The sequence below is a fragment of the Rhinoraja longicauda genome, chromosome 3, assembly GCF_053455715.1.
Source record: "Rhinoraja longicauda isolate Sanriku21f chromosome 3, sRhiLon1.1, whole genome shotgun sequence".
Classification (NCBI taxonomy): Eukaryota; Metazoa; Chordata; class Chondrichthyes; order Rajiformes; family Arhynchobatidae; genus Rhinoraja; species Rhinoraja longicauda.
In genome coordinates this window covers 29337706-29350765 of record NC_135955.1, presented here as the reverse complement: position 1 = coordinate 29350765, position 13060 = coordinate 29337706, and the positions used below count along the sequence as shown (strand labels likewise).

The following is a 13060-nucleotide window of genomic DNA, read 5'->3' as shown; positions in this document are numbered from 1 at the left end:
TGGGAGGTAGATTACATCTACAATTAGCACATTGTTAAACTTGTGCTTCTAACTTTCTCTGTGAATTTAACATGCAAATCCAGCAAATTGTTAAAACATACTAGACAGCCAGAGAGCCAGACACTGTGCAAACAGTGGAGCAGTGTACATTGAACAGCACCTAGTAGCCTATAGTATTTCTCGAACCTTGAGCTTGCTGGATAATTTGGACAATTAGTAACTGCATATAATGTTTGTATTTCAGGTGCATTTGGTTCTTTGTCATCAAATTTACCAGGAAATGATAACTTTAACTTAATTCACTGACTATTGTTTCTACCTGAACAGATCAATGGGACAGTCACCGAAAACATGTCTCTGGCTGATGCCCGAAAATTGATTGAACGATCACGTGGAAAACTCCAGCTTGTTGTGCAAAGAGATATGAAGCAAACATTGATCAACATTCCACCCATGGATGATAGTGAATCTGATTCAGAAGGTGAGGCAAAGCTATATGTGATCACAATTCCAACTCGTATTAAGAAGACAACCCATGAAACTGCAGATACTGGAATCTAGAGCAAAACACATTGCTAGAGGAACTCCCGATCTGGGTCCCAACCAAGAACATCATCTGTCCATCCCCTTCTCAGATGTTGCCTGAGCCACTGAGTTCCTCCAGCACTTTTTGTACAACAAATATGAGTCCCTTTTCTGTTAATGTACATGAACTCATTTTGATTTAGAAGTTTCTTCAGTGACAATATTGTCCAGGAAATTGGCTCCTTTTGACTCTGCACCCCCTCCCCCCCCCCCCCCCCCCCCACACACACACACTCTTAAAACCCTTCAACATCTCTGTTGTCCTTCATTTTTAGAGTCTTGCACATTTGCTTTTTAATTTATGTAAAAAGGAACTGCTCCACTTGGCAGCTTCAACATTGGCTGTTGAGTCTCCAATTCTTGCACAACCTTGTTTTTCTTAGTAATGGCTATTTTACTGTTCTTTACTTTCTTTTGAATGAATAAACCCCACATGCCTATGATCTTCACACCCTTTTTCCATGATTTCATCTTTAATTTTTTTAATCTTTGTTTTTTCACCTGACTGCCTTTGGGAGGAATAGGAAAACGTCTTCACATCTCTGCATTTTCTTGCCCCTTCCTTTTTTGATCTTAATCCGTTTTTAATTTGATTTGCTTCTTTAAATGGATGGTCACTCTTTCAATATTTTGCTGTATCCATTTCCCCTCTTAATCCCCCTAAAAACTGTGATTTTATTTTTTGGACGGGAGCAACAGGCACAGGGAGCGTCATTATTTGCATGTCCCTCCTACCCCTGAGCACTGCAGCAACTGACAAAAATGTATCACCATCCCCTCATTTGCAGTCTAAATACCGGAACCGTTTGGGAGCACCTTCACCGCGAGCATAGAAGTAGCTCAGAGAGCTGAGTTGCAATCGGCTCCATTTAGGGAATAATTGAGAATGGGCAACAAATACCAATGTTCTAAAATAACAAAATACATTTAGAACTTATTCCAGCACCGCATCTATCGTGAGGCTAAACACAAATCTGTGCTTAATCAAATTGCCTGTTGCTGTGAATCACTCTGGGTGATCATTGGGTTAATTTAACCCATGAACATGAGGGAACAAAATTGAAAAGCTGAGCATTTTCCTTCAAAATGCTGGCCATAGTTTCTTTTTGTTACGAACTGTTTTGATTTCTTCCACTGTCCCAGTATTATCCCCTCTGCACAATGATAAAATAATTAAAATGCTATAAAACTTTGAGTTTAAAACTGTATTGAAAGTTTCTTTATTGAAAGTTTTAAGGGAATTCATTCATTTATAGTTGCAGGTTTCTCCTCTGAAGTGAAACATGATTTGGGTACTGGTTAGAGGAAGTGAACTATAAATACCTCTGCATTATTTTTGGTGCTGCATTCCTTTTTGCGATATTTTGTATTTAATAACATTCACAGTTGATGTAGGGGAAGAGTTGCTTGACGTCACTGTTTAACTGGCTTTATTTTATACCTGTATTTGTTAAATTGTAGGATATCTGATCCTTCCAGCAAAATCAGTTCAAATGCAAACTATGGCCAATAAGAACATCGAATAGAAACATTTAAATAGTTTATTTAGTATTTGCTTGATCTTTATCACTGGTGAGTCTCTAAAAAAACTGCTTAAGCTTCTTTCAAAGTGGAAATATCTTCCCTTTTCTGAATATAGTTCAGTCCATGCTGTTACAGGAAGGGTGCCATCAAACTGGAAAGGGTGCAAAAATATTTTGTGATGATGATGAGCAACAAAAAAAAAAAACTGCTGGAGGAACACAGTGGGTCAGGCAGCATCTGTGGAGGGAACGGACAGACGTTTGGGTCGGGACCCTTCTTCAGACAAATTGAGTAGCTGTAGAAAAGAAGACCAAAGCATCTCTGATAAGGAAAGAAGAGGGTTGTAAAATCAGGGGAGGTAAAGATGAGTTGAATAGCCACAGTCTTTTCCCCAGGGTTGAGGAAGGCCGAGGTTTAATGTCAGAGGTGGGAAATTTAAAACACATCTTGGGGCAGATTTTGTGCACGGAGGGCAGTTTACATATGGAACAGCTGCCAGAGCAAATGGGTACAGCTGGTTACAATTACAACATATAAGACACTTGGACATGTAACTTTACTTTACAGCACGGAAACAGGTCTGTTGGCCCACGCCGGCCAGTGATCCCCGCACATAAACACTAACGTACACACAGGGATAATTTACAATTATGCCAAGCCAATTAACCTGCACACCTGCAAGTCTTCGAGTGTGGGAGGAAGCTAGAAATCCCGGGGAAAAAACTTGTGCAGGTCACGGGGAGAACGTACATAACTCCCTACAGACAACACCCGTAGTCAGGATCGAACCCGGGTCTCTGAAGCTGTAAGGCAGCAACGCTACTGATGCGCCACCGTGCCGCCCCTTCTATTGGAAAGGTTTGGAAGGATATGGGACTAGCTCAGTTAGGCACATGGAACTAACTCGGTTAGGCAACTTGGTTGGCACAGATGTGTTGGGCCAAAGGGCCTATTTCTGCTATGACTGAGAATTTTGTGGGGTTTTTTTGAGATTTCTAATGCCACTTAATGAAAATTGCACAGAATTCCCAGCAAAATGAAAAATGCCATTCGGCAAAATCCTATCCTGTTGACATTTATGCTGTGCTGCAGCCTCCCTTGACATCTCCCCTTTATTTTAGCGCATCTTTCTATTCCTTTTTCCCTTTTTAATCCACCTCCACTATTTGTCATGGCTAATCCCTGTACTTTAATAAAAATCTTCTCCAGGATGTAGGTTAATTGGCTGGGTAAATGTAAAATATTGTCCCTATTGGGTGTAGGATAGTGTTAATGTACAGGGATCGCTGGGCGGCACGGACTTGGTGGGCCGAAAAGGCCTGTTTCCGCGCTGTATATATATATATATGATATGATATGATATGATATGATGTGACCGTTGCCGGTAAGACCAGAATGAAATGTCTTGTCTCTGGTTCCCCTCGAACGTGAGCTGCTGCTTTGTGCCATTGCAGTCTTGTACAACTGAAGGTGCTTCCAAGGTGCTGTCATGTTTCTCTTCTGTTCTTCAGTTCTTCTGAGGTTAATGCATGATGGTCCATTCAGCCTTATTTCTTCTGGCAGAATGACTTCAGAGAATCGAGGGACTAGTTGTTCTTTGCGAGAGCTTTGATCACACATATTGCTGGTTTAACGGTCGCAGGTCTCATTATGAGACAATAACGAGCTATGCATTTTATTGCCACCTTTACAGGAATTTACTTAATCACTCAAATGTTGAGCTCTTCCACTGGATTCATCTTTGAATCACAGGTTAAAGTCTGAGCAGTAATATGACCACTAATCTACTCAGTTCCACATTCTGGTCACTGAGTAAAGGAATTTCTGCTGAATTCTCTTCGGGATTTATTGGTGACTGTCTGTCTTGTATTTATTAGCCCCTGGTTGTGGTCTTGCTTCACAGGATGGATGTGGAGAAGATATCTCCACTTAACAAAAAATATTTACTGTATTAAAAACCTCTCTCAATTACCCTTCTGCCTCACTTTTTGGAGGGGAGTTTGTGTAATCCCTAATTAAGGAGGAAAAAAATTGGACTTTATTGCCTTCCATCACAGTGAGAAATGTGTGGAATCCGCTGTGGTGGATGTTTATGTTAACTTTTATATAGTTGTGTGTCTTGTTTCTTTATTTTTAGTATGGCTGTAAGGCAATTTGCATTTCACTACTTTAATTGGTACATGTAACAATAAACTAACCTTTGAACCTTTGAGAGTAAAGAAAAATGCAACTTCACTTTCAGGGTTGGAAGGTATAGTTTGAATGTGGTTTGATATTGTTTTTACATTGCCTTGCTTTTATTACTACATTTTTCTGTTACCTCTGCCAAACATGACTACCAGGGATGGAACAGTCCCAATTCTCATGCTGCTAGCTGAAGGCATTCCAATCTGCATTGATCTGTTGGAAAATGAACTGCTTTCACTGTTAATCTTGTTTCCATGGATTCTGTTATGGCATCGGCTCCAGTTGTAATGACATTTGGATTGTGTTGTAGAGACTTTTCGGCATTCATTAAACTAAGGCACCTGAGCAGAATTCAAAACAGCCAGCTATTTTGATTTCCCCACACCCCACCAATCACAGATTTGAACATTGGAGGAATCTGTTCTTGAAACAATATTCTATCAAACTAGTACTCCAAACCCACCATCTTTCGGTTAGTTGGCATTTATTATCACATTCATTGCTAATTTTAAATTGTATAATGCTCAAAGGATTAAAGCATAAAGCACAAAAATGTAATCCATCTAGTCCATGTTGATGTTTATGCGCCATTCAAACTTTTTTCTCCTACTTCTGGTCAAAGAATCGTTAACTGCATAGAAAGAGATCATTTGATCCATCAAGCCCATATAAGCTCTTAGTAGATCAATCCCATCACCCTTTCCATGGACCAGCAAGTTATTTTCCCTAGAATGCCCATTCAATTCCCCTTTGAATCTGCTGATTGGCTGTTTCAATCATTTTCATCATATCTCATGGGCACATCATTCATCTGTTTTTCCTTCCATATTTTCTGCAGCAATTCACCTCTTCCACTCCCTGGGGGAACAAGTTTAAGATTTTCTGGATAAGTTTTCTTCTGAATTTTCTCAAGATTCAAGAGAGTCACAAATGTTTAATTGTCATATGCAACGAGAACAGAACAATGAAATTTTAATTTGCTGCAGCTTTACAGGCGCATCATGGTAACAAGACAACAATTAAATATACCATAAATTATCAGTAATACTAGGTATCCAGACCAAAATAGTGCAAACTAAAGTACCTAGTGCCAATCAAACAGCGTCCCTAGTAAATGGTTGCTATGGTATGATTGTACAGTGTCGTTCAAGAGACTGATTATTGATGGGGGATAAAGCTACCCTTGACCTGGATGTCATGGTCCAAAGCCATTGGGCTTGTATTCACTGGAATTTAGAAGGATGAGAGGGGATCTGATAGAAACATATAAAATTATAAAAGGGCTGGACAAGCTTGATACAGGAAAAATGGTCCCAAATTTGGGGGAGTCCAGAACCAGGGGCCACAGCCTAAGAATAAAGGGGAGGCCATTTAAAACTGAGATGAGAAAAAAACTTTTTCACCCAGAGAGTTGTAAATTTGTGGAATTCTCTGCCACAGGAGGCCAATTCACTGGATGAATTTAAAAGAGAGTTAGATAGAGGACTTGGGGCTAGCGGAATCAAGGGATACGGGGAGAAGGCAGGCACGGGTTACTGATTGTGGATGATCAGCCACGGTCACAATGAATGGCGGTGCTGGCTCGAAGGGCCGAATGGCCTCTTCCTGCACCTATTTCCTACAGCCACTTGTACCATCTTCCCAATTGCAGCAGCAAGATGAGAGTGTGACCCGGTATATTTATTAATCCTTTTGGATTTATTGTCTTGTCTTCTTGGCCCCTAGGTTTGCTTTGTGCCCCATGGAAATGTCGGTATATGCCTTCTCCCCATATCCCACGATTCTGCTAGCCACAAGAGCTTTATCTAACTCTCTTTTAAATTCATCCAGTGAATTGGAAACAATCATTGATTTGGATTGTTCTGCTGCTTTGTGCCTTGTTGGATTAAATCTCTGATACAATCTCTCCCTGTCACCTGCTAAGCCACCTGCAAGTGGTTTCTTCCTTTTTTTATAACGGGCCAGAGTGCGATTAACTTCTACGGCGAATGGTATGGACTTAATTGCCCATTTATATAATATACCTGAACGCAATGTTTCTTTGCAGCAGAGATCTCTGAAATTGATTCAAACCCATCATATTCACCTCCGCCAGAAGAAAGGAAGTCGCCACATTCCGATGCTTCTTCACATTCTTCCGGAAGAACTACTGACAAGAAAAGGTACTTTTCCCCCCTGTCATCTAAACATCCTGAATCCATAGTTAACATTGCCTTTTGCTTTCCCATGGCAGCCATTTGGATTTTTGTGAAACTAGGATGCTGAGCACCATGCAATAACGGTGTGATAATTACAGAGAAGGGTTATTGGGGGAACATGATGACCGTTGTGAATTTCTATTTCTTAACATGTTGTTGCAGCACGGAATGTTCAGCTCGGAAACAGGCTCTTCAATCCTAACAGTGTTATTTAGCCTCCATTCGAGCTACCTTCCGTTGTGATTATAGACTCGAGTGTTGCTCCTTAGCAAGGCAAATAGCAGAGCTATCAGCACAGCACATATTAAATAATGACAATGTCTGGTATAACAAAGACTCAAAAGTCATCCCGAAACAAAGTACGGGTAGTTCTTCACATCACAAATACAATCGTGTCAAGATAGAAAAGTGAGGGGATGGAGACTAATGCTTTCAAACTCACAATAACAAGTTTTTTTTTTCCCGCAAGATCTTTTTAATGGGTATGAGTTTATTTTTGTGACTGCAAGCTTAAAAAAACTAAAGGCACAGCACTTTCAAATAATGGCATTTGATGCTATTGTTTAGTGGAGTATCATTGCACAAGTGTCAATTGAAGATTATCATTGCACAAGTGTCAATTGAAGTGATTGATTGTCATTTTCAATGGTCACCTGCAGTGAAATTGACAGACTTTTTAATAGGCAATGGTGTCTGATTACTGCTGGGAAGTTACATGGAAACTTTTTTTGCAAGGCAGCTTGCTTTTTCTGCTGCTGGTCAATTTTCAAAGTAAGTGGTTCTCGAGTTCCCAATTGAAATCATGTCATAACCAATTTGTCCCACATAATAGTTGTACCTAATACATCAATGGTGTTGTATCTCATTCGCACTTTGGAAGCGTTCTTTACAGCAGAACTAGTTGCATAGTCTTAGTGATCCATTAGTACTTTTACATACTCTACCCTGCACCAATCGGCATTTCTGGTCAGCATACTGCGTAGTTGGCCGAGCCTCACAGTTCCAGCAATGCACATTCAATCCTGACTTGTGCTGCCAACTACATAGAGATTGCATATTCCCCTGTAACCGTGTGGGTTTTCTGTCACATGCAAATAAATGTATAGGTTTATTAATTGACTACTGTAAATCGCTCCTAAGGCGTGGCATCCAGAGGGAGTTAATGGGAATGTTCAGAAAATAAAATATGAAGGATGTTTGGTATCGGTGTAGGTTGGGTGCTTGATGCTTGGAACAGATGTGGCTCGCACCACTTTTTTGGTCATTGTGAGACCAGCGCCATTCAAATGTCATCTGACTTGATTTGCTCCAGGATCGTAGTGAATCCCAAAATGAGCTTTGGATCACATTTGCCCCCTATTACTATGTGCCTCTTTTTATCTCTAAACATTGACTTCCTCCACCCCTGGTAGGGATCATAGGTGCTGCAATTGTCATCCATGCCCTTGTTACCACTAGAGGTGACTGTTCCAACAATCTGTCATGGCCAGCCACCCTTGCTCTAAGCTCCGAAACCAGAGGTCAGGCCTCAACTCTCACCGAGACTGGTTCATCAATCAATCCTGCGTTTGCATTAACTACGTCCTGTTCCTCATCATATCCTTCTGTCCCTTTCTCTATTTGTTTATCAGGCTTTTCATTAAATGCATCTCTGCTGTTTGCCTAGCAACACTCTGTGGGAGTCGGTTCCACATTCTCGCTACCTTCTCAATAAATAATTTTAACTATTGGATTTATTGGTGGTTATCTTGGAACTGAGCTTCTGCAGTACTGGGCAATGATTGAATATAAAAATATTTTTAAGAAGGAATAATTGGTGGTGAAGGAATCGTGATGCAAGAGACTTTAAGTAGTCTCATTTGTTCCTTCCTCGCAAGTTCCTGCCAAACGTCGCGTTTATAATTGAAGGTCACAACTACTGAAAGCTTTCTTTTTGCTCAGTTCCAAAGAGGAGCCCTCCAACAGACTGGTGAGGATGGGAGCCATGCCAACTCCATTTGCAGCAAGGACTGACCTGCCTACTGCAGTTGACTATGAGAAGGAAGATGTGATTGAGGATAATTACAGAGGTAAAATGATCATCCCTTTCTTGGAGAGAAAGATATTTGGAAAATGTGATGCAGATGTCTGCCTCGTTTAAAAATAAAAATATTACAAGTTTTGGAGATTTGGGGTTTTTGAATGCACATATTTTTAAACAAACTATTTTCCTGATAGAAGAATATGAAAGTGAGAGATATAGGGTAGATGGTCAGATTATTTTCCCTAGGATACAAGGAGATTTGAGGCAAGTTTTTTTTACAGAGGCCACTTTTTTTAAGTGCCCAGAACATGCTGCCAAAAAGATGGTAGAAGCTGATGCGATAACCATGTTTAAGAAGCATCTAGACAAACATAAACAAACATATTAACACGTGGAGAAAGAGAGATATGAACCGTGTAAAAACGTGATTTAGTTTAGACCAGCATCATGGTCGGCACAGACAGCATCGGCCTAAGTGTCTGTTATTGCGCTATATTTTATATTGGAGAGACTAAGTAAGGTTGAGATTATTCTCCTTGCAAGGGGAGGAATATGAGCGTTGATCAAAATGAAGAAAATGATTGGTTGAGTAAATAGAAAACTGTTTGAATTGGCTGTAGTCACGAGGACTGGTAAAAGAAATGGTGAGGAAATAAGATTTTGGGATGTGCTATTGGGAAGGATGGTATAAGAAAAGTAAATTACTCCTTTAAAAAAGTGTTTAAATAAATGCTGAAAAGGGATAAAAATAAATGGCTGTGTTTCAGGGAGAGAGTAAGGAAAGTGGGATTCTTTTTCAAATGGCCAACGCGGACACAATGGGCTGAAAGGCCTTTTCCTGCTTTGTGCTTCTATGTTTATAGCACTTTACTGATCCTTAGACTCTTGTTTTTAGGTCCTGTTTCTTTTATATTTTTTAATGGGAATGTTTTGCCCCTCTCGAACATGCCTTTATGTGCTATGGCAAAGTCATGTTAAAAATAAACAAGGATGGATTTTGCAGTCTGTCAACTTCTACCTACCATGCCAAGTTTACCTTTGTATACTAATGTCATACCTAGTCAATGACTCTTTTTTTACACATGTTGTACATGTGACTAGCAAAACTAGTTTGCTTACTTTGGTTGCTTCCATACTAGGTTCATGTCTGTGGGTAGCATTCTTACCTTGAAGGCAAAAGGTTTCTGATTCAAATTCTCCAGAGATTAGCCCACAAATCGTTGCTCCAGTGCAGTGCTCAGAGTAGTGTACTATCTGAGGTACTGTCCTTTGCATGGAACTCTAAATGAAGGTCCTGATTTGCCTTTTGAGTAAAAAATACATTGTCTCTATTTTGAAAACCTGGGAGTTTTCGAGAATTTCTTGGGCTAATATTTACTCCTCTGTCTCCATTGATTTTAAATGTTTTGAATGAATGAGAATGAATACGTTTATTGGCCAAGTATGCATATACAAGGAATGTGCCTTGGTGCTCCGCTCACAAATGACAACACAAACATACAGTTAACAATTAAGAATAAAGCATAAACACATCAAAACAATAAGGATACACCATTACGGTCTAAACATGTGGGTGAAAATAAACCAGAGCAAAAAAGAGACTACATACATTGGTTATTGAGTAGAACTATCACTCGTGGGAAAAAAAGCTCTACAAATGACACATTCACGTCATTTTGTAGAGCATAGGACCTTGTTGGGTTCTGTCAGAGAATGTGATCTCCACTAGATCTTCTGCACCCTTTCTATCTACTGTCTTCAAGTCTTTCCCCCACTCATCACACTACCTGCACCTTTCTCCTTAAAACAAGTTTTAAACAGCGAGAGATAAATAAGGTCATAAGGAATAGGAGTAGAATTTGGCCATTCAGCCCATCAAGTCTACACCATTCAATCATGGCCGATCTATCTCTCCCTCCTAACCCTATTCTGCTGCCTTCTCCTCATAACCTCTGACACCTGTCCTAGTCAAGAATCTATCTATATCTGCCTTAAAAATATCTACTGACTTTGCCTCCACAGCCTTCTGTGGCAAAGAATTCCACATATCCACCACACTCTGACTAACAAAATTTCTCCTTATCTCCTTCCTAAAAGAACCTACTTTAATTGGAGGCTATGACCTCCAGTCCTAGAATCTCCCACTAGTGGAAACATCCTCTCCACATCCACTCTATCCAAGTCTTTCACTATTTTGTATGTTTCAATTTAGTCCCCCCTTTTCTAAACTCCAGCGAGTACAGGACCAGTGCTGACAAACACTCATCATAGGTTAAACTACTAATTCCTGGGATCAGTCTTGTAAACAATAGACAATAGGTGCAGGAGGAGGCCATTCGGCCCTTCGAGCCAGCACCGCCTTTCAATGTGATCATGGCTGATCATTCTCAATCAGCACTCCCTGGCATGAGGTGGGAGAATGGGAGGGATATTGTATTATGAGAGGAGAATAGGCATACTGTGTCAAATAGGCAGGAAAAAGTAAATGGAATTGATTCTAATGAAGGGTGTGGTAATGTGTTAGAGGAGAACAAACAAGGAAATATAATATAACTGAGAGGATACAAGATATAGAAGAACAAATTAATCTTGGGATGCATATCTACTGATCACCTAAGGCAATAGACAATAGGTGCAGGAGTAGGCCATTCAGCCCTTCGAGCCAGCACCGCCATTCAATGCGATCATGGCTGATCACTCTCAATCAGTACCCCGTTCCTGCCTTCTCCCCATACCCCCTCACTCCGCTATCCTTAAGAGCTCTATCCAGCTCTCTCTTGAAAGCATCCAACGAACTGGCCTCCACTGCCTTCTGAGGCAGAGAATTCCACACCTTCACCACTCTCTGACTGAAAAAGTTTTTCCTCATCTCAGTTCTAAATGGCCTCCCCTTATTCGTAAACTGTGGCCACTTGTTCTGGAGTCCCCCAACATTGGGAACATGTTTCCTGCCTCTAACGCGTCCAACCCCTTAATAATCTTGTACGTTTCGATAAGATCTCCTCTCATCCTTCTAAATTCCAGTGTATACAAGCCTAGTCGCTCCAATCTTTCAACATATGATAGTCCCGCCATTCCGGGAATTAACCTAGTAAACCTACGCTGCACACAGGTATGGTGCCCCAAATTGCTCAGAAATATCTGTTTATTGTTTAAACATAATATGTGGCATATAAAAGCTTTTCTAATGTTTGTGATGCCTTCAACCCAATCTTTTTTGCCATAGCCCCCAAAGTAGAAGAACCAGTGGTAATGGCTACTAAGAAATTTCTCCAGCCAAGTCCAGAAGATCAGGAGATCTTTGGGTAAGTCAAGATATCTGTGAGAAAGAAAGAAAGCAAGCGATAGAGCAAGCATTTCATTTGGTTGGCGTAACTGACACAATAGACCCGGAATTGCAATTGTTAACCTGGTGGCAGAATGTTGCCGTTGATAGCAAGACCAGTGTTTATTGCTGTTAAGGTATTGGTGAGTTGACATCTTGACCTGCTGTCATCTGAGGTGCAGTTACTCCCACAGAGCTCTTGTAGAAAATTCCAGCAATAGCAGTGCTATATTCCATGCCATAGAGAGTGACACAGCGTGGAAACGGGCCCAACGTGCCCACACCGACCAACATGCCCCATCTGCACTAGTCCCGCCTACCTCCGTTTGGCCCATATCCCTCTAAATCTGTCCTATCCATGTTCCATGTATGGTGTGACTTGCGAATTTGGTGGTGTTCCAATTACCTGTTGCTCTAGGTCTTCCAGGTATTCCAGGTTGAAGCCCGGGAAATACTACTGAAAAGGGAAGTAAATCTTATAAATGCAGAGATGCTGCCTGACCCGCTGAGTTACTCCAGCACTTTGCGGCCTTTCTTTGTAAACCCTCACCTGCAGTTCCTTGTGTCTCAATTATGAATGGCACGGTCAAATGGTGGTGGAGTGAGTGAATATTAAGGTGGGAATGGAGTTGTAATGAAATGGGGGCTGGAGTCTTTTAAGTTCCCTGGTTGTTCTTATCAGTATGGTTTCCTCCTCAATGGTGACTTCAAGAAAATACTAAAGAACGGTGAATGTTTCAATTTCCATACTTGTCCAACACAACAAGACCTCGGTGCTCCCAAACACATCTATAATCTCTTACCCCACTGTTAATGAATGAATGAATACTTTATTGTCACTTTATGTGAAATTCTTTGCTTGCAAGGTATCCAAGTTACAAAGTATCTGTGCCACGTCCCCCATTGTTCCCCCTCCCCCACGCTGGGTCCTTTGTTTTTCCCCCTCCCTCACGGTGGTTCCCCCAGGCCAGGTCCTCCTTTGGTCTTTCCCCCGGCAGCGGCATCCTCACTTCCACGTGGTCCATCCTTGTCCGTCAGTCGGCGCTCCCATCGACTATCGTACCAACCTCTCCGCTATCACTGCCGGGTCCTCCGAATGCCACTGCTGGCTCCGACCCAGGCCCCAGCCGCCGCTGGCTCCGACCCGCGGGCTCCGGCCTTGGTTTCTCCACAGCCTGCTGGGAGGCGTAATTGTGCCACAGCTGAATATCCCTTAAA

The 13060-nt window shown here is 41.3% G+C and overlaps 1 protein-coding gene across 7 annotated transcripts in view; it reads left to right on the top strand.

Moving 5' to 3' along the window:
• tjp2a (tight junction protein 2a (zona occludens 2)) overlaps nucleotides 1–13060 on the top strand; it is a 110912-nt gene that overhangs the window by 69483 nt on the left and 28369 nt on the right. For 6 of the 7 annotated variants that reach the window (XM_078395362.1, XM_078395380.1, XM_078395358.1 and 3 more), the window contains 4 exons: nucleotides 328–481; nucleotides 6344–6458; nucleotides 8436–8563; nucleotides 11744–11822. In XM_078395362.1, the coding sequence (XP_078251488.1) occupies nucleotides 328–481; nucleotides 6344–6458; nucleotides 8436–8563; nucleotides 11744–11822 (476 nt within the window). The remainder of the gene's footprint in view (nucleotides 1–327; nucleotides 482–6343; nucleotides 6459–8435; nucleotides 8564–11743; nucleotides 11823–13060) is intronic. The other variant, XM_078395350.1, reaches the window with a different exon arrangement.